The sequence below is a fragment of the Etheostoma cragini genome, chromosome 20 (assembly GCF_013103735.1).
Source record: "Etheostoma cragini isolate CJK2018 chromosome 20, CSU_Ecrag_1.0, whole genome shotgun sequence".
In the NCBI taxonomy this organism is placed as follows: Eukaryota; Metazoa; Chordata; class Actinopteri; order Perciformes; family Percidae; genus Etheostoma; species Etheostoma cragini.
Genome location: NC_048426.1, coordinates 1,822,097 through 1,846,259, shown reverse-complemented (window position 1 = coordinate 1,846,259; position 24,163 = coordinate 1,822,097). Strand labels below are relative to the sequence as shown.

General features: G+C 42.1%; 2 protein-coding genes across 8 annotated transcripts in view; one reads left to right on the top strand and one right to left on the bottom strand.

Annotated features, from left to right (window-relative positions):
- The window catches only part of jade1 (jade family PHD finger 1), a 13,333-nt gene extending 11,081 nt beyond the window's left edge, over window positions 1-2,252 (top strand). For 3 of the 7 annotated variants that reach the window (XM_034858543.1, XM_034858545.1, XM_034858544.1), the window contains exon 11: window positions 505-2,252. In XM_034858543.1, the coding sequence (XP_034714434.1) occupies window positions 505-1,535 (1,031 nt within the window). In that variant the 3' untranslated portion in view covers window positions 1,536-2,252. The remainder of the gene's footprint in view (window positions 1-504) is intronic. The other 4 variants (XM_034858538.1, XM_034858541.1, XM_034858540.1 and 1 more) reach the window with 2 other exon arrangements.
- A 2,191-nt stretch (window positions 2,253-4,443) lies between these two features.
- On the bottom strand, window positions 4,444-23,190 carry nsd2 (nuclear receptor binding SET domain protein 2). The gene is made up of 22 exons (XM_034857810.1): window positions 23,009-23,190; window positions 20,886-21,520; window positions 20,247-20,415; window positions 19,973-20,139; window positions 19,007-19,435; window positions 18,572-18,779; window positions 17,785-17,894; window positions 17,429-17,537; window positions 17,183-17,298; window positions 16,216-16,305; window positions 15,813-15,939; window positions 14,698-14,898; window positions 12,935-13,114; window positions 11,029-11,185; window positions 10,666-10,868; window positions 10,421-10,524; window positions 9,968-10,237; window positions 8,453-8,569; window positions 7,989-8,130; window positions 7,740-7,846; window positions 6,491-6,686; window positions 4,444-6,006 (listed from the first exon to the last, which is right to left on the bottom strand). Exons 2-22 carry the CDS (start codon window positions 21,489-21,491, stop codon window positions 5,684-5,686), a joined length of 4,131 nt encoding a protein of 1,376 aa, XP_034713701.1. The 5' UTR covers window positions 21,492-21,520; window positions 23,009-23,190; the 3' UTR covers window positions 4,444-5,683.
- Window positions 23,191-24,163: the final 973 nt, after the last annotated feature.

The window sequence follows — 24,163 nt, the reverse complement described above, 5'->3', positions numbered from 1 at the left end:
TGAAGTCTCTTTTATATAGACCTTAGTGGTCCCCTACTACTGTATCTGAAGTCTCTTTTATATAGACCTTAGTGGTCCGCCATGGGACCTTTTTAATTTTCCTAATCAAAATCTTTAGAGATTGGCTCAAAAGGGAAAAAGTCTGTTTTTAACCTTTGGAATGTAATTCATTTCAGTTTAGGGGGGGCCAGATGAAGTGAGAGACCCTGACTCTGTTACAGTTTTTTAAAAACAGCCGTGAAACCATTTAAATTAAAGAACCGCAAAGAAGAGAGGTTGTCGCAAAATGGCATCTGTTTGAAAAAAGTAGTAGTGTATGTAGTGTGTTCCTCTGTTGGACATTTTACTTCATATAGGTAAAAAGAATGGAAGGAATGAGAAGGAATTTGGAAACTGAAATGCTTAAAACAATTTAATTAGAAGATCATAATATCGCAATATCATTTAAAGTCAGTAGAGGACGACATAAGATCATTGCCTGAACTTTGTACCCGTGTGTCGCAGGCGATCCGTCGGCGAAGGATTTGGAGAAGCTCTTCTCTCTGGGCTGGTTATCGTCTCAGGGCTCCCAGTCTCGCGCCTCCTGGAGCCGCTCGGGACCGAAAACCAAACAAAGCTCTTTAAAGCAGGACAAAGGGAAAAGAGGCCTCTCGGACTCCCCGCACACTCCCAAGAAGGACAATGTGAGAAAACCACTGGAGACGAAGGACAGTAAGGTCTCCCGGGTCAAAGAGTGTGAGCCCGCTGAGGACGCGCGCGACGCCAAAACCCACAACTCCGACATCGGCCAGGAGAGTCCGTTTCCAAAGTTTCAGAAGCCAGTAGTCGTTCAGGAAACCGTCAGCGTCAAGGGCCCCAGAAGGGAGGCCCCGGGGCCCGAACCTGATGCGCTGGCCAGGCGGAAACGAGACAACGATGAGGAACAAGAGGAGAGGAGGAGGAAGAGGAAGAGCGATGTGACGGAGAGCTTCCCCGGCCAGGCGAAGAACAGGCACGGGTCCAAACACCTGGAGAGGACCGTGTCCATCCGGCTGGTGGACATCCGGAACGCCGACAACGACGACTTCTTCATGGACGACGGAATGACCAAACCGTGCCCCGTGTCTCCGGGCGGGACCCCCAACACTAAGCTCAGCAGAGGGGTCGAGGCCGCCCCCGCCAAGGCCAAGGGCTGGCTGAGGAAAGCTCAGGCCAACGGCTCGCACGCGCCCGGCCGACACGTGGGCGGACATCTTCGGAGCTGGGGGAAGTTCCGGATCCCGAAGAGGAGCGAGAGGCCTCCGACGGCGGCCGCGAAGGCGCAGCACGGCGAGCCGCTGCTGAGGCCGCTGACCAACGCGCCGGAGCCGTCGTACCCCAGGACCAGACTCCGCACGGGGACGGAGAGCGACGGCTACGCCTCGGACTCCAGAGCCGCCGGCGGTGAGATGGAGCCCTGCTTGAAACGGTGCCACTCGCACCAACTGAGGGGCGACGCGTCCCTCGGCCGGCGCTACGGGTCCGACATCATCCGCCGAGGCGTGCTGGCCTCCTGACGGCAGAGCGACACTTAAAATAAGCTGCACTGCGTCAGTCGGAAAAGAACGACCGCCGCTTTTTTTACCTTTTTCTGTTATTCTTATTTTCTCTCTCTCGAATGAATCATAAAATGCCTAGATGAAAAACAGAGCTGATATTTATTTTTTATGTGTAACATATGTAAATCTGGGAAATATTGACTTTATTTTGAGGTAGTTTTTTTTAATTTTCTTTTTCTTTTCTTTTTTTAAACAAAAAGATGTCAAGTTGCCACTTAAAAGCTCGCACAGATAAAAACAAGCAAAAGCATCACCTAGGTGGGTCGGGATCGTTGCTTGGGACCATAAATCTTGCAATGTAGTTTTTGACATAGTATTAAAGTCTGTTGCACTTAGTCAAACACACAGATAATCACCATCTTGTCAGCAAAATAGGACTCTTAGGTGCGTTATTTGTATTTTATCACGCTTCATCGGACTTAACGGCTACAAACAGGAAGGCAAGCTGCCCTTTTATCGCTATTTAAACTCCAGCTGTTGAACATTATGAGCTTGGGAACCGCAAAAAAGGAGTTGAGAAGGACGTTTACTTGTCACAGTACTAAAGTGTAATTGAACCGCGATCGTATCGTATCCATCATGTGCCTAACTTTTATTTGAAGCATTTGCACTACTAGAGGACGGCACAGGTGTGAGGTATGAGGAGAGTTATTTTTACACTGAATAATTAAAGAAGCATTTTGTACCCTCGGCCGCTGCTGTACTACTGTTATGCAAAATGAAACTTGTTTTTGTCTGTCTTAAAGAGGAATAAAAACTTTGGAGGACTTAAGTCTGTGACCCGTGTTTGATTAAGGATTATCTTTACAAGTGTTTTTACCTGCTTTGCATCAATTAATACTGTGGATTCAAACTAGCAACCTTTCCAGTAGAAAGCTAGCTTAAAAAAAACATTTTTTTGGTTGGCTCGGTCTCCTTGTGTATTAATGCTCGAATAAGCTCAACCCTGGGATTCCTTATCAAGTTATTACATCCTTTCTTTCAGGAGAAAGCAAGGATGACTCCTGTCCTTTCGGTTGTTGTCTTCCAACACTCCCGCTAGGCTTATCCATAGCCAGTTAGACCTTAGTGGTCCCCTAAGACTGTATCTGAAGTCTTTTATATCGACCTTAGTGGTCCCCTAATACTGTCCCTTTCCCCTTATGACCTCATAAGGAGCAAGATTCCAGATCGGCCCATCTGAGCTTTCATTTTCTCAAAGACAGAGCAGGATACCCAGGGCTCGGTTTACACCTATCTCCATTTCTAACCACTGGCGGACCATAGGCAGGCTGGGGGAAACACAGTTAAAAAAAATGTCATGCAGTGGGATCTTTAAAAGACTTTGAAAATGTCCTTTTTGGGTTATTTGAACTTCTTTCCTAAAGTTAAAAGCTTAAAGTTCTCTGAGTCGTTCTTGTTCAGTCAGAAGTCCTTATGGGTTTTTAGACCAAGGACCCCTTAGCTGAAAGAGAGACAGCAGGGACCGCCTACTACATGCTACATATTAAACTGGGCCAGATGGATGAAAATGAATGGCAGAAGAGTGGGTATTTGTGGTTTGAGTGCCGTGTACTTGTCGACAACATACACTGGCGACAGTAGTCTATCCACATGTTAGAGTCACACGGGGACAGATATGCCCATGCGTGTGTGGGGACACTTTGACCGTTAATGCTGCACCAAGAGATGACTAGAAGAAGAATTGAGTGATGATAATAGTCCAGCTGTGCAGACAGATGCATGTTTGGTCACTTTTTATTGCACGATTCAACAGACGTTAGATCCCGCACAAAAGTGTTTCAGCACTGCATCAAGAAAAACAAAACAAACATACAATCTCAGAAATTGTATATTTACAATAGATGCATCACTATTACCACTTATACATTATGTACATATTAGTCTCTGGTTTACTATGACAGTAGTTACAGAAGGAAACCCCTACGCACACGTTACACTTCAGCTCTACAGGGAATTACAGTGCTTACAAAAAAAGAACAGGCTGGACTACATTCACTCAACACAAGTCAAGGTTAGGATACATACAAAGTCAAAAATACTCGTGTGGGACTTGCAACGCCTCTGGACATGTCCCGTTTACACACCCTGGGAAAAACTAAATACAAAAATAAAAAGGTGCAGTTCTTAAAAAAATGGTCTGTACAACTCAAATCTGGGACGTCGGAGATGTTTTACATGTCGGCTTCGAGATGAAATGGGAAAAGAATTCAGATTAAATCAAGCCGTTTTCCTAATCAATGTCATATATGAAGATAAACAGTAAGTAATAATTGGCTGTAGCCTCAGAGTTGCAGCAAAGAAATTAAAATAAAAAAAAACGCCTCGTTAACTGGCCTAAAACAGATACGGGTTCCCTTAACGCAGACTCAAATAGGAAATTTGAGACAATCACCGTTAACCTGGTACCGCAAAGAAAAGAGAGCCAACCCGCGTTTTTTGTACTCTTTTTGCTTAATCAACATGCATCTTTTCATCTGAAATGGGTTGAAAGCACCTAGTACGGTGGCCATTTTTGGACATTTCAAAATTAGTAAAACTAAGCTAAGCCACGTCTATAAATGCAGCGCAGAGCGTTCCAAGACTACCAGCTCCAGTCTTAACGGACTTCAGGCTCATCACTTTCAAACTGCTGGTGGTGTAGTTAATGCTCATCTCTATTATTACAACGCAAAGTCTTAATATGTCTCGGATTTCCTCCGTTGTAATTTAAAGTTGGAATATGCAAATAGTATTGATCAGTTTGAAAATGTGTAAATTATAGGAACTCCATGTGGACATGGAGGCAGCACAAGCATGACACTTTACATCTGATGTTTAAGAAGTCCAGCTGGAGCTCCCAGACCACATAGTGCCAGATGCCTCGTGCCAATGACAAGGAAAAAAAAAAAAAAAAATTCGGACCAATGTTGGAGTTACAAGATGTTTTTGAAGGACAAGCATGATGCAGTTCTGAGACTAAAAACCTTCTGAGGATTAAAACGTCCGAGGTCTGTCTTTTAAAAGCTCAGACCCGCCTACTGAAGGAGCCGGGCCGGTGACACCCAAAGGCCTTCGACATCTGAATCAGCTGGATGTGTGTTTTTGAAACTTCAGTCTTTGTACCTTTGATTTCAGATACTTCAAAGGGAACCTTAAAAAAAGAAGAAGAAAAAAAAAAAAAGCACCTTAAAAAGGTTTGGACTCAGAACTCAAGGAAACCTTCCGGAAAAGAACAAGCATTCCTTCACTTAAGGTGGAGACTTCAAACCTCCCAGTAGTGTTTTTATGTCGGGCGCTGACCTCTCTAGACCGGCAGGTGGATCAAAAGGTTCGCGGTTAGTTCAGCATCCTGATACCAAAGAACTAAAAAAACTGTTGGAATCTGCAGCAAAAACAGAGCTAAAACCAAACCAGGTTGTAAAAGAGCAAACAAATGTCTACAGTTACACGTAACCTATGGCTACAAAACATCATCTGAGGCCTATCCATAGTGTCTTCCATATTACATCTGGCATATATATACTATATATAAAAATAAAAACCATCCATTTGGCAACCTGTTTGATGTCTTAAACCATTCCAGTAATCATAATTTTGGTCTTTGATATACACATATATAGATAGAGCTATAAAAATCTGCTGTTGCAGGTTCTCCGTGTGGGTGGGGGGGTGGGGGCTGAGATTCAAGTTGCGGCTCCGTTTTACCAGCTGGTTCAGTTTCTATTCCGCAGAAAGCAACTGGCTTCTTTTGTTATTCCGAAATAATAATAATTATAATAATGACAAAAAACACAGACAAAAAAGAGCCAACTAAAAATGAAAATGCAGTTTGGTTGGTGGAGGAAGAGGAGTAGGAGTCCACTGGCTGAGGGTTTTGGGACTTGCCGCGTTGCGGTTCACCACAGATGGTTCGGCTCAGTGCAGACAAGTCCAAAACGAACCTGAAGATGTTTGAAATAGAAAAATATTTGAGCTCTGAGCTGGAGGCTTTCCCTGATGAACATGTACAGTGTCTTGTTTTTTGCCGTCTTGGAGGCCTTATTACGCGGGGTTTGTGTGTGTCCATGAACGGGGAGGCAGGAGTCTGGTTTGGTCTTTTGGCTCTAAGAGGTCAGAGGTCACCGTTAGGCCTCGGCTGCTTTCCTCTTGGAGCCTTTTGTTTTGGCCCCGCCCACTGCCTTCCTGGAGCCTCTAGGGAGGCGGCCGCCAGCGGCGGCGGCGGAGGAGGCCGTTGGTGCCGCGTTAGTCTCCAGGTTGAGGTCCCGATCCCGGTTGTCCGTTCCCTCCGGCTCGTCGTGCTCCTGGCAGCACAGCTGTCCTGTGGGGGGCCAGGGACGCAGCGCCCCCTCCTGGTGAGCATTGCAGAAGGAGTTGGGGCAGAGCTGGCAGAAAGCCTCAGAGTTTTTGCCGCAGACGTCACAGTGATGCCAGGGACAGTCCCAGCGGCCTGCAGGGAGCACGCGGACACAGAGTTTACACCACGTCAAAATGAACCAGGGGGAAAAATTATACTATATACAGTGCAGAAATAAAGCTCTCTTAAAGGTCCTATGACATGGTGGTCTTTGGATGCTTTTATATAGGCCTTAGTGGTCCCCTAATACTGTTTCTGGCGTCTCTTTTCTATTGATCTCATTGGTCCCCTAATACTGTGCTGATACTTTGTGTATGCGTTTGTGTTTTATGTCAGCCAGATGGGTTGGGTTAACAGGATTTTCCTCCTTTTTTTTTTTTATTGATCTACAGTAACTTGCATTTTTAAAGAGACCCAGCGGCGGGTCACACATATGGAGGCAGACAGGAACAAACACATGAACACAAAGCTCCTCCCCGTTGCATGTGGCGAATACAAAATAATATGTATATATAAATACTATGTGATACTACACATCAGCTGCTGCAGCGTGGTATTTCGGCTAACCCTTTCTTACCGAAAGGCCTCTTGGTGAGGTTGAGGCAGGAGAGGTGATAGGCTTTGGTGCAGGTCTTCTTGCCACAGAGCACCAGCTGCCCCCCGTCCCCACAGCGGAAACAGTCGTCGTCGGACTTCTTTCCTTCGGTTTTCCTCCTTTTATACTTTCTCTTCAACCTCTTACCCTTTGGCTCGGCTGTTTGACCGTTTGAGTTCTGCAAAGGAGACACACTTGATGAGTGGCTGTGGACATCCAATATTATATTTGTTTTCCATTTAACTGTATTTTAGAATCTATACATTTACAGCAATGGTTTTACAAAAACATGTACAACACAACAGGTCCTGTGCAAAACAATAACCAGAGTACAAAGTTGCTCCCCATGCTCACACATGTCACATAGGATTCATATAAAAAAAAAAAAAAGAACATTTTAAATAGCTTGACCTTCAAAAGACGGAGACGATGCAACACCCTGAACTGTATGAGACCATGCCTGGCATTTAGACGCCCCTAGAGTGCCCCTTTCCAATATTGTATTTATTTATATTTACGGAACAGTTTTTCTTCAACAAACGGAAGGTCAAAGCTCATATTCTCACGCGAGACAGAACATGGATGGACTCAAAACATGTGCTAAAAAGGAAACATAGCACCAATGCTAGGGCTGGACAATGTATCGATATTATATCGACATCGACATGGGAGGCTACATATCGCCTTTGATTTTGGATATAGTAATATGACACAAGTTTAGTATTCTCCTGGTTTTAATTACAGTAATGAGATATAATTTTCTGAAGTCACCAGACTGCCGTTTTCTTATCACTTAGTCATTATATCCACATTATTGGTGTATCATGTATCAAAACGCTCATTATGTGCATATTTTGTACCTATAGTCAACACTACATAATCGCCATTGATGTATTTGGTCAGAAATATTTGAATTATTCTGTTTTTTACATATCACCCAGCTCTAACTAATACTGTATCACCATATATGTAATATTCAATACATTGCAGTTATTTTGCAATAAGGTTTTATTTTATTTTTATGTACCTACTGTACTTCAGCTGAACATGCCTCGAACACTCATCTGCTGGAAACACGTGGACATGACCTCTGACCCAAAACTAACGAAATGGACCCAAAGTGTGTAAAACGTGTATTTGTGTCGATGTTCTATTAGGTTCCTATAATGATCCTGGTACCTATGTCATTTGATCTTGATAATAAACCAACAGCTCTGATTAGAAAGCTCACCTTAGGTCGATCACCAAGAAAACCGCTGCAGTTGGGAGCGCCGCAGCGACAAACGGTCTTCTCATTCCCGAGGCAGTCCAGGTTGTAATTAAATGTCAGCTCAGTCCCTGAAATACAAAAAACATATTGGTAATACGATTAGGTGTCCATCTCAAAGTACCTATTTTTATCGTGAATGTAATTATTATTCAAACATGCGAAAGAAATGTGCAGACAAGGCTCTAAGGTCTTGTTTCCATGTGGTCTCACCTGCCGGGATGTCACAGACGGCGAACAAGCCGACCCGCGTGTCCCCGTTCACCGTCCACTTCTGCGTCTCGCAGTTGGGCTGACAGCTGTGGTTCATGAAGCGGGAGTAGTTTCCTTTCGGACCGGCGTCAATGATCCGGTCCTTAAAAAGATAAGACAATTTTGAGTACGTCCTTCCAAAGTTAACTTGTAGTGGTATGTAGCTCTACCTAATTAGCATTGTATCACTTTATATCATTCATATCATTAGCGTAAACAGATCTATTTACAGGATCCAGCTGTAGCTGAGGGAGATTTGTAGTATTGACTACTGTAATGTTACAGTTCCCTATGGTGCAACATTCCCAATGCAATACCATTATGTTTCTCTCGCTCACAGAGGAATGGGTACTGCTGCTGAGAAAACAGCACCCGGACAAACTTCTGAGCAAAAAAGTACTTCCAGCTTCCTGGTGGCCACTAACCTTGTCGATGGTGAGCATGTAGAAATCCGTGATATTATTCTCCTGGGCGTATTTGATCCTCGCCCTGCACTCCTCCTCGTCTATCAGCTCTCCGATGTACTCGTTCACAAACTCCCCCTGTTTGAGAAAGACCATTTCATGTCAAAGGGAAAACATTGTATACAAGCCTGATCCGTACTTTTCTGCAACTCAGGCGTCTGTCGCTGAGCTGCCAAAGAGGCAGATATAACCTTCTATAAAAAACACCAGAAATATCTCCTTAAGTACAACTTTTGAGGTATAGACTGACCCGTACAGGAGTTTAGAGGCAGACATTCAAGAGTTTACAGAAAATTGGATGACAATATAAATTGATTTTAAAATGTTCTTACAGAACAAATACCATTTTGAATAAGGTTTCCTTAAATTTAGTTTTTTTTTTTTTAATTAACTCCAATAATATATTTCTGTTATTCAATTCCTTGTTATGAATCAGCTCACGTTTGAGATGTACCTGATATGAGCCACTATCAGACTGGCCGATTTATCCAATTCCAAGTAGGGCTTGGAATATTATAAAAATGATATTGTGTTTTAGCATCGACATCGCAAAGTGCGCATTCGCAATGTCACATTGAAGGACTTTGCGATTTTGACGCTAAAACTTTTTGCTGCTTGATAGAAAAGTAAACTTTCAACGGTCTCTTTTTACATGATTATTACTCGCCGAACCTTACCCTTTAAGACAGATAGCCATGTGGGCAGCGTGTGTATGTATCTACTACACAGGTCTGTGTCTGATCTAACGTTATTTCAACTGATTTAATTGTTCTTGGATACACAGAGTTTGTTGATAGTGTGCGTGACGTGCAGGTCTGATCAATTTATCAAACTAACGAGCTGGCCCCGCTAGTCGACTACAACCTCCAATTTAGAGGACGCAACATGCAGTCACTGTCATACACGTTAGTCTGGACTGATAGTATTATATAAATACAATGGAATCATGCTAGTCAACCAGCGTATTATTACCTAATCTCCCTGAATGGTTCACATTTGAAAAGATCCTTTTTCATTTGTATCTTCTGTGTAGATGGACTCCCCTACAAAATCACTGCGTCAAGAATGATTTATAATTTCCAAATAGAGCTATACATGTCATATTTTAAATATCACTTTTTATTTTATTTATAATATAAATATATATCGCAGGGTGGAAAAAAATATTGCAATGTCAGATTTTTCCCAATATCGTACAGGCCTAATTCCAAGTGACTAAAACATGGATTTGCACAAAAAGCAAAGAATACCAGAATATGTACAATGATAGCCGATTTTGTTAAATCGGCCTGTGCTCATGCGTAAGAACATCACGATGTGTTTATCCACCCTGATTTTAGACAAATAGCAAATCCTCAGCTTGTCGATACTAGTTCCCAAAAACAAAATAAACCGACTTTTAATGGGATGAATCCTTTCTGATTTTATGTCCATTTGGATGAGACATTGGCTGATACCATTAAAAGACCATGTTACCTTCTTGATGTCCCGCAGAGAGATCAGGCCCCAGCCCTTGCCGGGGGTCTTGATGATCTTGGTCTCTGGGTAGAGACGTTTGGTGAAGTCCTGGTTACAGCAGCGCTCCCCGTTGGGACACACTTGAGGGTGGCACTCGTACTGCAGCATGCGGTTGAGACACTCGGACTCGAAGCCGCACGGCCTCTCATCTGTCGGCTTGCAGTTACACTTGGGGATCTCAGAAATGTCTGCTGTGTAGACCTGAACCCTCCCGAAGGGTTTGTTGACCTGAAAGGGGGAAAACACAGCAAAGAATAAGAAGAAAAAGGACACAGCCATATCATGCACCACCAGTAACAGAGGAGGCTCATTCTGAAAGGATTATAAGCAATGTAAATAGAGTAAAAAAAAAAGAAAGAAGCATTTCAACACAGAGACAAAAGCAAAGATGCACACTTTTAGATTTCACACCTTGATAAATTTATATGGGGGCGGTTTTCGGCTGTTCTCTTGTGCTTCCTTGGCCTCTCGTTTAATTTTTATCTCTTTGAATCGAACTTCAGCCTCCAGCAGAGCTGAGGAAACAAAACATATGTTGATGCTCAGTACATTCCATCTCATCTGTGGAAACATCTTCTGAACAACTTTCATGAGATTTAGTGACTTATTCATAATACAAATATTCTAAAAAGTGTATTCCTAGTTTAGATCGTCACCATTCTTGAAGACTTTGCCAATGCCGGTCCTCTGGTACTTGCTGCCCCGGTCTCCCTCCATGTATGGAAACACTCGACCCTGGTGAGTCCAGAAGTAGTCCTTGGAGCCGAAGAAGAAGACTGGGAACTCTCCGATCTCGTGGCGAAGGTGCTGGATGTTGGTGGGGATGTTTCTGGGGTGGTGGATCTCTGCCGGCCACCACCTGAAAGGAGGAAAGGAAAAAGGTCGGAGCAGGTGTAAGTTAAATAACTTACACCTGCTCCGAGTCTAGGTCCCAAGACCAAGAAGAAACGCAGCCATTTGGGTTCAATTTTAAAAACAGAAAATGCAACTGGACTGAATTAGGGATCAGTTTTTCTGACCTGTATGTGCCCAGTTTGACCCAGATGATGTCTCTGTATTTGGGTTTCTTTCCGGCCCGGCAGTCGTTGCAGAACCAGCTCCCATCAGGCATGGCGATGTTCAGGCAGTCGGGGTGAAAAGCTGCAGGACAGGACTCACAGCACAGCAGCTGGCCTCCTGCAACACAAGGTCAATTTATAGTAAGTTACAAGTCAGCAGCATCAAAGCTGCAGAAAGAGTTCTAATTTACAGTTGGCACCTGTGAACAGATGATAACACAAACACAATAAAAACCTGCCACACCACTCAACATACCTACAGACAATGCTGTTCTGTGTATGTTGGTTTTGAAGCGGAGTTGACACAGGGGGCGGGGCTAGGCTCCGAGGCATTTTTACTGGATTTTAGATTGATGACAATACTTAAAATCCTAAAGTTAGTATTATTTTGATACCAAAAATTAGGGTTGTACAATTAATCGCAATTGTATTGCAATATGGAATAGTGCAATATCCATATCGCAGGGGGTTATTTGTTAATGGCAAAATGTGTCAGACATTCTGTATTGTACCGTGGTGCTGCAGAGATGTTACAAATTGTGTCCTACAGGACTAAAAAAAAAAAAAAAAAAAAAAAAAAAAAAAAAAAAAAAAAAAAGAATCATTGAATGGTTAAGATCCTCGCCCCAAAAAAATCAAATCGCACTATAAATCCTTTTTAATTTCTTTCAATGTTAATTTTCAGTGAAAATGACAGTGATGATATTCGCAATTCAATTTTTGTCCTCATATGCTGCAGGCCCTATTGAAAACGTAACTTTTTTGACAATCCAAGCTTAAAAAAAAAATGTCTACAAATGGCTCTCTTTCTGGGTTTCATTATCATATTACAAAAACTCAGAAAATAACTGGCACATGAAATTACAGCCATCTTTGCATAACTGGCTGTGATTGCAATTAAAAAAGAATGCTCAGGACTCCTGCAGTTAAGCATTTCCTCTGATTTTCAGTATCAGTACTGAATGCGTGATTAGCAGCTCCACACCCGCCCCTGTACAGCTCCAGGGCGTTTGGCGGTGTCAAAATGATTTCCTTATTCCCCTTTATAGATTAAGGAGATACTAATAATACTCATTTTGAAACTACGCTTTGCTCTAGACCATTTTCCCTAGTCTCTGTAGAGCTATTACATCATATTAAAAGCAGGGTCTTAGCCTCTTAGCCTGAAATAAAGACCCTTCTTGATGTTCCGCAGAGACATCACAAAATCAACACATGTTATGTTTTATTTATTAAACTTTTAGGAAAATATGACTCAGCATATTTTCAATCTTTTTTAAGTGCAGCCATTCTTTTTTGCCGACATCTACCAACTGAACTGATCCCATGCGTTAGGGTCTGTGTGATCTCGATGCCTCTGCTTAACAATGGCCTGAAGGAAACCCCGTAAAGAAGGGTTTGGATATACAAGATACAATGGTTCTAGTGCAAGGTCAACGAATGAGGAAGTCTGGCTGTGATCAGAATTTCCTAGACTTGGGAATCAACCCAGTCGCAAAAAAAGCTAACAAGCAGATGAAAAAGAGGAAGAAAAGAAATTGGATGCTGAGATCTTAACAAGTGCAGGAGAAGTGGTTTACACTATTACTACTACTACTACAAAAATGCTGTTATTTCTAGAAAAAGATAGATTTTAAAAATTGCATCCAAAGATCAAAACTGCTTATGTTTAAATGGATGTTAAAGTGAATTTTAGTAGAAAACCTGCCATTGTACAGCTGGAATTAGTTTTTTTTTTTTTTTTAACAGCACAAACAATCCTTAAAGTCTTGCTTAAAATGCAGCCTGGCTAAGTAGACAAAACAAATGAGGACTATTTGGCTGTTGGTGACTGGCCCCCATGTTGACAAGAGGATGAGTAGCAAACCTTTAGAGCAGACGAAGCACCAGCTGACGTTGACATGACTGTGGTGGCTGTAGCCCTTCTTGGCGTTGAAGTGGTTGGTGCAGATGATGGCGGTGTTGGTGACCATCTCACTGCCGGCGGCAACACACAGGTCGCCGACGTGGTAGGCGACAGGGCAGCGCAGGCAACGCATCAACCTACCTGCAGGACGGAGAGTGAGAGGGACACCAGATTAGATAAGGGTTACATCACTCAAAAGTATAAGTGACCAAAAACGCCTGCTGTAGATAAGTGCTGTTGAACGGTTTCATCAAAGCAAAACAGAGCAGCTGGCGCTCATTGGTAGAAGGGTGGCTACATCATATTTCAGCATTTCTTATCACTTAGTTTAATTCTCAAAATGTGGCCTGGCTGTAGTTGGAGACCCCTTTCTCCAAATGGATTCATTTTCCTTCAGCTAGTTATCTTTAAAATGTCATGCTTTTAACTGTGAGGTTCAAATGATTTATAATAGTCAGAAACTTTTCTGGTCATTTAATACTATCAAAATCATTTTTATACACAACAGATCTATTCTGAAATTTTGTCAGGATGTTTCTGGCTGACAACAATGATTCTTTACAGTTATTAAAAGGGACAGTTGACTGAAAATTGTCCTCCACCACAGCCCAGGAAGGTCATAATAAAATTCCATTAGAACTCCAAGAGTTCGGCATGTAAGATATTAACAACTGAAGTGCAAAGAAACACAGACAGTATATGAAATGGTATAAATATAATAAGCATTCTTAAACTTTAGCAAGTATTGCATTGATTCTGTACAGGCTTGAACTGAAATCTCAGGTCTAAAGCACCCCTAAATGTAACAGAATTTCAACAGTAAATCAATGGCAAAGTTTAACCATAGTAATAGTGTGAAATACATTTTTACTGTTGCCGTCACTTAAAGTAGGCCGACATGGAGGGTTACTGTAAAAAGATTCAGGCAACAGTTTTTCTGTTCATGTAAAGGAGCATGTTAAAAGCAGACCGCCACGGTCACGTCTACTGGAGGAGCGGGAACACTCGGAAAGCTTTGGAGCTGGCCATCAGCCCCAGTTGGTAGAGGAGATACCAGAGAATAGAGCCCCGCAAGCCGTCAGTCATTTTGGCGGACAACAGGGTAAATTTTAGGCGGCCAAAATGACTAGTTAAGTTTAAGAAAAAGAACGTGGTTTGGATAAAAACACTGCAAAAGAGAACTACCGGTACGCTCCCTGGTGTTTTTTTTATGACAGTTCTTTAAGTAATAAATGGAAAGCATTTAAACTAGAGATGTTCCAATACCGATACAAGTATCATCTCCAAAACTGCCTAAAACGCTGGTAGCAGTATCAGGAAGTACTAGAGTGTATGCTCCGATCCGATACCACGTAATAAAGCCCTAAAGAACTTTTACATTGAAGTAGTTTATTTATGTTCTTTTTCTGTAATAACCAACGGTCAAACTGGATAATAAAAGAAAGTACTGTGGCGTTCATTGTTTGAGAGTTTAACTTGAGGCAGACCAAGAACAAATAAAAGAAATATCACATCCATACAGGGAGAGTAGTATATAGCTGTTAAAACAATAATAAATATGTGACACAGTGGTATCGGCTCAGTCCTCGGTATTGGCCGATACACAAGTTCAGGTATTTCGAAAATGTATCAAATCTGTAACCCAAAACCGCGATTTGATCCAAAGTTTGTGTTGAGTTGAGTGATCGGTTGCACCCCTAATCTCCAGCGTCGCAGCGCCTCACCTTTGGTGGACTTCTGCTTGGTGCGGCAGCCGCAGTGGCAGCTCAGGCAGGCGTGGAGCGGACAGCGGAAGCCCCGGTTGTCGAACACAGTGAGGGGGTTGAGGCGGATGCACGCCTCGTGGTAAAACTTGCCGCAGTGCGGGACGTGGCAGCGCCGCACTGCACCGTCCGACAGCTTACAGTTGAAACACGAGTGAATTCCTGGGAGGAGAAACAGCAAGAGAATCAAAAGGAGGGAAGATATCGACAGTCATAATTAAAAACATTACTTCTGTTATCACGGAGCAGCGCAGGCATTTACTTGGCACCGAAAAAAGGGTGCTAGTTTCATTACCCAACCCTAGTAAGAGCAAAAACCTTACTGATACTACTACCACCACCAACTTACTTTTTACTCTCAAGTTAAATCCCTCATAATACAATCTCTGTTGCTTCTCTCCTACGCTGTCAACATCGCCTCACACTATTAGTCTTGTACAATATTCAGAATAACGATAAACATTAGCTTATAATAATAATAATAAAAGTCACTTCTCTCTGTAACAGTCTATGAAACTGTGTCTAGCTGCTTTACCAAATAAATGAATAAGGAAGTCTTTTTGGGAATTTGATAGCCGATATTAGCAACAAAATGGTACCTAATTAATGTAAAAACTATTATTACACTGGAAGGAATTCTCACGGACCCCAATTTGTTGTCTGGCCACCGCAGAAGTTAAAACACGCTCAGAAAGGGGAGGGGTTACAAAGTATTATTCAGTTGGTTGTCATATACAACTTCCATGCTACATGGGAAAAATTCGTACACAATGTAGCTTTAAGAAAACTGCATTTAATCACATTTATATTATTGTAAACTGAATAGCTAAACAAAAATCTAGACTGCCAAACTAAAGTAAATTTGAGCTATGATTAAAAGGGACTTGCTTAGACTTTTATCCATCTTTTTTATTTGGGTGGTTTTCCGCCTTTAACGGACAGTACAGCTAGGGGGGAGAGAGAGGGGGAAGACATGCAGGAAATCGTCAGGTCAGATTCAAACCCTGGACCTCTACATATATGTGCGCCTGCTCTGCTTACTGAGCCGTACCTGCCACATAGTGGGAACTTCTCACCTGTGCTGCACTCCTGACACAGAAGCTTTTCGTCAGGTTTTAACGACAGGCCCAGACAGTGGAGGTGAAACATCCCACAACACTGGCCTTCACAGGGCAACAAGTCCTCGCCAGCCTGCTCGCACATCTGCAGGGAAACAAATACGTGTCAAAATATATGAAACGATCAAGACATTTTGGTGCATGTGAATGACATGATAATGAGGAGAACTAGAGACATTATCTGTGACGTTTGAGAAACCAAAAACATGGCATGTGTATTACATATTATACAAGAATGTGTGATCAAGCATGCATGTTCACCCGCATTTATTGTATAAATACAATGTTTTTTTTTTTTAAAAAGCAGGTGATGCAGCTTTGTCAAATTAAAGAAAGTAAAATACTTAGGAGGCAAACCTACCTGGCAGACAAACTCTTTCTTCCGTTCGCCCTTCTTCGTCCCGTCTAAACTGTCACTCGGAGATTCAGGACGTCCTTCACTCCCGGAGCCCTGCAGCAAACGTGTGGGGAATTTTTGGATGAATTAGACAATTGAAATTGATAACAATTCCATAGCCATGCATTCACACCCCTCTGCAAAACAATTAGCAATCACCTAAAAGTCATTTATTTTGAAAGGACCTGAGTGACGATGGAAACTAACAACCAAAACTACCAATGTGAGTTCTGCTCATTGGAAGGGGAAAATGGGACTGTGCTTTGATAACAGGTTGGCTAGCGCTGTCCAAATGTTTACTGTTGTAAATGTTTAATGTTACTACATTTACTGACATGCATTCTGTAATTTGGTCAGTCTGCTTTGATACCAATTAGTAGAAGGGATGTTTTGTAAGTCTTTATTTTCCCACGAGGTTAAACACAATGACATTGTTACATTTAGCTGACCAGTGTGCCTGTTGCTGTAATGCACGAGCTCCATTGTTGTGTGTTGAGCTCCTGTTTGGTTCAAAGTGTAAAGTGGGACACTACATTGTGTCAGTAATACCAAGTACTGTTCCATTCAGGTCAGTGGGCTGGAGTTTGCAGTATTATGCTTTCAGTATATATATATATTTTGAGCGTAAAGTACCTTTGAGGATATTCTAAAAGTATCCCTTTCAAAGTACATTTTGAACAGGTTCAAATGTGTGATTGAGAGTCAACTATGAACAATCACGCAAATAAACAAGAATTAATATCTTAATTGATTGACAGCCTTCGTAATAATACCACCTAATTTGCACCAGCAGGTTCAAGAATAAGATAAATCGCAGCCACGTCAAACTGTAACACAACGATTTAACCTGTTCACTGCTCTTGAGCACTTTCCACCTTCCTTAGGTTTTCTAGTAAAATCAGTCAGACGGTGTGAGGCTATTCCCCCATACCTCGGGATCAGGACACGGGGAGGTCCGCCTCTTCTTTGCCTTGGGGGGCATGGACTGGTTCTCGCCATCCTGCTTCCTTTTCCTCCTACGCTTTGGTTTCTCTGCATCTTGGACATCTGTATAAAAAAAAAGAAAAAAAAAAAAAAGTGTTTGAAAAATGACAAGTACAAATAACAGATGTGAATTTAGACGAGGAACAGAAGAAAGCAATATTATTTGTCAATCCAGACTAACAGAATGGTTTACCGGCGAGGAGGGCTTTCGACTTGGTTAGTCTCTTCTTGGTTTCTGTTACGTCTTTGTCAGCTTTCTTCCTTCTTCTCTGCTTTTTGTCGGTTGCTTCTAAAGTCGAGGCCTGGTAAGGTTTGTGGATGTAAAAACACACACAAAAAAAAAAAAATCAACACTTTATTGCAAAGTGCCCACTATTGATTTTAGTAGTGATGCATCATCTCAAACATTGTTTTTATCAGTAGCTTATAAATATAGCAAATAAAAGACAAAGTCTCCACAGCGAGGTCCTCCTCAATGCCAGAAATTACTTTGCAAGAACAGGGGCGGGTTTGGGTCTGAAATAACATCCCAGCTGGGGGAAACCTCACCTGTTTTGCAGCAACTTTGCTCGTTTTACGTCTCTTTTTGGGCTGCTGAACCTTATCTGCCGTAGCGTCTGTTGGTGGCCTTTCAGAGGTCTTCTTTCTCTGTCTCTTGACTAAAAAGAATTTGATGTTAAAAACTATTTTCAGACAGCTTTTAGACTAGCTTGATGATGAATCTAAAAAGCTCTCACCCACAATGTGCCTAGTTCCTAAATTGGCTAAAGGAAAAACTAAATTGCCAGACAGAGCTTAAGGAAGAAATCTTTTTTGCCTTTTCTTCACTTTGCAAACTACAAAAAAAAAAGAAATCAATTAACAAAGCTACATATGCAAATCTATTTTTTTATTGATTGACAGACATTATTAGTATTAGTTGTTGGTCTTAGTACTTCTACCAAGTCTCATTTTAAACTTTTGCTATGCTTTATAAAGAGTAATATGCTCCAACGACAATGTGATCTGTACAAATGAGATTTTGGTGTACGTGAACACAAAAGCAACACACAACTATCCAAACAGCATTTTGGATGAATTCTGTTTTCTAAGTTTCAGTGCGATCAGGAATAGACTGCTTACCACAACAAAAATGAATCCTCTTCATACAATCAGGAGGGGACATTCTTAAATATAGTGTTCACATTAAGGGATACATTCCACACTAACCCAACCACTTTGCTATTTTACTAGCCACATGTGGCAATTTAAAGCAGGAGATTCCACAGCTCTGTTAAACGCATACCAGCCAGGGCCAGATTTAACCACCCAGCCTGGGTTTCAACTTTCAACCAACCTGGAAGTGAAATTGGCTCAGCCATATTGTCTGTCGAAGAAACCAGCTTTGATTTTCTTTTCTTCCCGGGGTCAGAAGTCTTGTCCGTTGCAGGTTTTTTCCTTCTCCTCACGGTCTTTGTGGAGGACTGTGCCTGTCTGGTTCTCCTCTTTTTCTCCTGAGGTACGACTGATTCAGCTTGTATTTCTGATGCACAAGTGGTGGGATCCTATTCAGAAAGAACCAAATGTATTAAATGTAGCAATGGGCATTTCAAGCAATGACACTATTCGAGATTCCCTGGGAACTATTCAACCATTCTTCGAATGGACTTTGCATGTTCCTCCTGTTTGTACAGTAGCATGTAACCACATCTCACTTCAATCCTGTGTCTGCACAAAAAAAACTACAACTACAAGCCTTCTCCTGTTATCCATTTTAGTGAGTAATCCTAACCTGTGAAGTCGGCAGCAGATGAAGCATTTCTTTTGAAGAAGCTGGGTTCAATTGCTTTTTCGAGAGGACATTATTTAGATGGCCTTTGCCCCTTCTTTGCCAGTGGATTTTTGTTCTGGATGCTTGGGTCTTTTTCCAAGTTGAAGTGCTGCCTTGGGACCGGGGGGCAGCTGTGGGCTCGTTGGCAGGGCCCACCAGCGGGGAGTGGATTTCTGGGCTAAGTCTAGACTCGGTTTCCTGGTCCATCTCGTTTCTCTGCTGTGGCCTCAGCTTCTCCAGGATGCAGGGGTTCAGATGAGGCCCGTCATCATCATACAGAAATGTGAAGTTCAACATGCGCTCATCCAGGGACATGCTGAAGGCCTCCTTGGCCTGAATGATGCCCATGTTCCACTGAGCCTGGAGTTTAAGGGGCACAGAGGGAGCTGTCTGCACGGCACAGGGAAAAAACGTAAATGTTATACGACAAGTTACAAAAGACACAGCGCAGTAGTAACGTTTAACCATTGTTCTCAACCAGAGAAGATTTAGCTACCAACATAATGCAATTATAAAAAAAGAAAATACTGTTTCTTTTACATATTGGGAAGTATCTAAAACCCAGAGTGCATACTTCATTAGCAGCATGTGACAGTTTTGTAGGAAAAGACTTGAACAACCATGGCAAAAGGTACCTGTACAGATATGGGTTGTAAACATGATTCCTTTCCTGTTTGTTGACGTTGGGAAAATGGACTAAAGTGCAACTAGACTGGCTGCTTATATAATGGACTTGAGGTTTAGGGAGTTGCCTGATTTTTAATTTGGAATGCACTTCAACTTTCAGGATGAGAGAGAGAACTTTGTCTAATTATTTTAAGGAAGTGCAATGTTTTAATGTTGCAAGGCTTCCAGGCCAAGTCTTTTCAAAACTACATTCTCTACAGGCCGATGAGTATGGTCGTCACATAGGAGAAGAAGATTTACCTTTTTGTGGATGACACGGGAGGCTGGCGGTTTGTTGCCCTGGCTAAGCTCCAGGTATTGATCCTCCCCAGTGAAGTACACCATGTTTTTTTCAAAGATGTAGCCCCTCTCCGGGGCATCTCCAAAATACTGCACATGGTAAAGGAGGCCCGACCTGCTGTTGACAGCTAAAGAAAGCAAACAAGAAGAAAAAAATACAACATTAAATACAGAGAAATAATGGTCTAAAAACAGACTATTTTTTTTAACACATCACTGTGAGACTGTATCTCACCTTTCTGTTTTGGTTTGATGTGATTGTTGAATTCTGGGTCTGTGGTCACCATGCAAGGCCACCAGGGGTATCCCGACACTTTGGTCCAAACCAAATCCCCAACAGAAAAACGCATCAGCATAGGGGAGTCTTCTGGATCCTCCTGCGTCAACTCTGGGATGAGATCAGTCTGGAGAAGAAAGAAGTTCATCAGCTAATCAATAGATTAAAACAAGAAAAACTAATCAAAGTTCCGACACCTTTTCCTTCCTTTCAGACACACATGCGTCACTGACAGTATTTTACACCTGCAAGTATTATGCATATAATATATTGGGTCAAACTCTTAGCTGTGCATTTAGGTTTAAAGACATCTCCCCACATTTTTTAAGCCTATGTGGAAATCTTATTTATATTGAGCAATAATTTCCCCATGGTATGTGGGAAAATTGTTGAACGTCCCCAGATCAAACAAACTTAATCTGTTAGTCAATGTTCCCTGTGTACTCAGCTGTCAATTGGAGGCTTGGTACTGTTTGGTCAAATTTACATGTTTGTCTCTATACCAGTATTAGCTCAACATATTTCAGTATTTACATATTTGCCTCAGACAAAAATATGAATCCTTTTTCTCCTTAAAAGTAGGAATAAAAGCAAAACCTCATCAGCTGCTCCCGTTCCATCTACAGCATTTGTGTGGTCCAACGGCTCCACAGGGATGGCTGAAGAACTGAGGTTTGGATTGTGAGGCCCCCCCCTCCTTTGCTTAGAGTCCTTTCTCTTCTCTGGTCCAGATATAGTACCTTCGGTGGCTGTAGCCAAACTCGTCCCATTGGCACAGCATGGCTCGAACGGCGGCTGCTCGACCACCTGGGGTACCGTCACGTTCAGTTCATGTTCAGTGTCCGGAGTGCAATTGTGCTGATGGGTGCCATTGGTAGCAGGGGCTTCAGCACCCTTAAGCATAGGTGGCTCTGGAGCACAAAGCTTAGGCAGCACGTCTTGGTCCCCATTCAGCACACGGGAGGTGAGGTCTTTGAGCCTCTCGTGGCTGTGGTTGTTATGACTGTGGCCAGCCATCTTCTGAAGGGCGCCGTCTTGCAGTGTGGCGGCCAGCTGGGCAGCAGCTTTGTCCATTAGTAAAGCAGGGTCACTGCCCATGTCCCCCCCGCCTTTCCGTACACTCAGGGACTCTGGGGGCTGCTTCATGCTGATCGGGTTGGCTGGTTCAGGCATTGAAGGCAGAGAGCTACCTTTGCTGTCCATCCACACTAACCCCCTCCTGGCTCACTGAGCTAGACAGGACAGAAACTTTTTATTCCACAGGTTCCATCAAAAACCATTAACAAATCATGCAATTATTTTTTTTTCTGCTCATCATTTTGGCAATTTGTTAGAATGGCATTCTGGCATGTGAATCCTATGTGCATAACGTTACACATTTTACAAAATGGCACTCACTTGCTCCAGCAGAGCATGAACGGAGAGGTTGGAGGCGACGGAGAAGAAACGGCACCTGTCACGGAATGTTCTAGCCACTTAGTTATTTTATGCTTATAATATTAAAGTCAAGCGAATAGATTGACCAAACGTCGAATGCAACAATACCTCCGTACAGTAAAAGAATACAAATGTCTCAATTATATCCGGACCTTTACTTTTATCACAACTAATGTAAACGGGGTCAAGTCAAACCCTTTCTCGGTTACATCCATGCATACGAACAAAAAAAACAGCGCTGGTGGTAAAAGCTCTTACCGCTACAATTTTAAGTTGGCTCTGTCCCGACAACGGATTAAGCTAGCTACTAGCTGCAGTCTGTGGGAAAGCGGTGTGGAGAATGCAGGAGGCTGGCTGCAGGCTCTCGCGCATGCAGCGAATGCCCAGTAAGTGGGTGGCTAGCTGTGCAGCGTAACAACCGCATTGAAAAGCCGCGGAAATGGAAGCAGCTGACAAGTCGGAGTAATATGCCATTGGAGTGCAAATTACTCTATCCCTACCTCAGTTAAAAGCTAAACCTGTTACAATTGTAGTTTATTGACAAAATAACGTCAATTATCTTAACACTAGTTGTAATGTAACAACAATATGACTCTCTAATTAACAGTACGTTACAGTAACGTCAATAACGCAATTACAATACGCATTATAAAAGTAACCTCTAACGTGAAGTGTTCTGACGGCCACGGTAAAACAGCATCTTTAGCCAGAGGTTTCACTATCATGTCATGCACGAAAAGGGCTCCGACTATAATCTGAAGCGGAAGCCACGATGTGGGAATCTCACGGATCCGAGTCATGGACAAGCATTTCCCCATATACCGTAACGTTATAACCGCATCTCTGTCATTGCTACAGTCAGCCATTACGCCGTGTTCCAGCAAATAGCCAAAGCCGCCACCCAGAAGCTAAATGCAGTTATCCTAGCTACAAGTTCCGCAAACGTTACTCGATTACAGCAAATACGTGAATAAATAAACGTGCGTAAGGCTGGATGATTGTGGTACTGTGCTTAAACTGTTTCGCTATTGTTTCGCCGATATTCTCAATTTGTAGGCGCCATGACAGCTCGTTTCAAAAATGCTAATCGTGTTAGCTTAAGCTAACCAGAGTACCATTGAAGCCAAGCCATATTGCACTAAGGTTAGCACATTCAGCTAGTAAGCTGGTCCCCACTTGGTAAAATGGATGGTCGGGGCGAACAAGTGTACTTGCGAAAAACTAACTCCGGTTAAAATCACCATCGTTGACAGTAACATGAAAGACCGTTTCTTTATGGTTACCTGTTGAATCTCCTCTTGGTCCTTAAATGGGGAAAATGTCCGCATTCATCCTGTAAAGCGGAGGATTTCATTCAAGTCGAATCAAAAGCTTGCGGGAAACTCAAACTCTCCGGCCAACCAGCGCGAAAAATACTCACTTCCGATTGGTCGGGAGCAGAGCGAGGCTCCAACCGGTCCTTTCAAAAACCCAACCGTAGGAAGTAGCTGACCCTGGTGTCTCCCGTCTGTTTTGACAATTTTTACATCGTTTAACGACTTTTCTAAATTATTTTTCAATCGTTAATGCTTAGATTCGCAGTATGTATGTTTAGTTCTTTCTTACAAAAATGATACAAACGAGCTGTGAGTAACATATGTCGTCAATTGTATTACGTGTAGGTTTATATGCATATGTTTTGGCTACTACTGTAACTCATGTCGTTAAAGGTATATCGTTAACGTTTTAATACATATTTTATATTGCCGTCAAATAAGTTTCCTCTAAACCACGTCACCATTACAGTAAAAGATAAAAAGTTTAAAAAAATCATTATTTCAGTATATACAAACATATATTTACCATTGTAAGTCTATTTAAACATTGCCCCAGACAGAGATAATTTAATATCATACACATAAGTATTAAATATAGGCTATATATATATATATATATATATATATATATATATATATATATATATATGTATGTATGTATGTATATGTATGTATATGTGCAATGTTGGTCAATGTATATACATATATTTCAGTCCAACAGAGAAGACACGTTAGGCGTATGTTGACATATCCTAAGTTTTACAGCTAAAATTGATAGTTATGGTCTGGTATATGACGCTGCAGGGTCACTTGCTTCCATCTAAATTATTGGTGATCTGGCCCTAATTAAATCAGAGACCTAACGCTTACTGAGGTGGTAGAATTAGCCTACATTTACATACCAGCACATGCATATGACACACATAATGGCCAGAAATAAATCCCTCTTGTTCCCTGACAAGCAAAACAAATATGTAATTCTAATTGTTGATTTAAAATTGAATTGCTCAAATGTGAAAAACTATGAAACTAAAAACTGAAAACTTTGCCTCAGAGTAAAGGTTATGGCCAAACCATGCTCTGTACAGTAAATTTAAGCTGCAGTACCAACAGGGGACGCTA

Bases quoted from the DNA above. Each gene is read 5' to 3' on its own strand.
- nsd2 (XM_034857810.1), bottom strand. From the start codon at position 21,491: ATGGACAGCAAAGGTAGCTCTCTGCCTTCAATGCCTGAACCAGCCAAC. The intron at 11,186-12,934 runs GTTTGCTACTCA...CTTGTGTTGCAG, and splicing joins GTGCTTCGTCTGCTCTAAAG to GAGGCCAGCTGCTGTGCTGT. The intron at 8,570-9,967 runs GTAACATGGTCT...TTTCTCAAACAG, and splicing joins CTCTGCGGGACATCAAGAAG to GGGGAGTTTGTGAACGAGTA.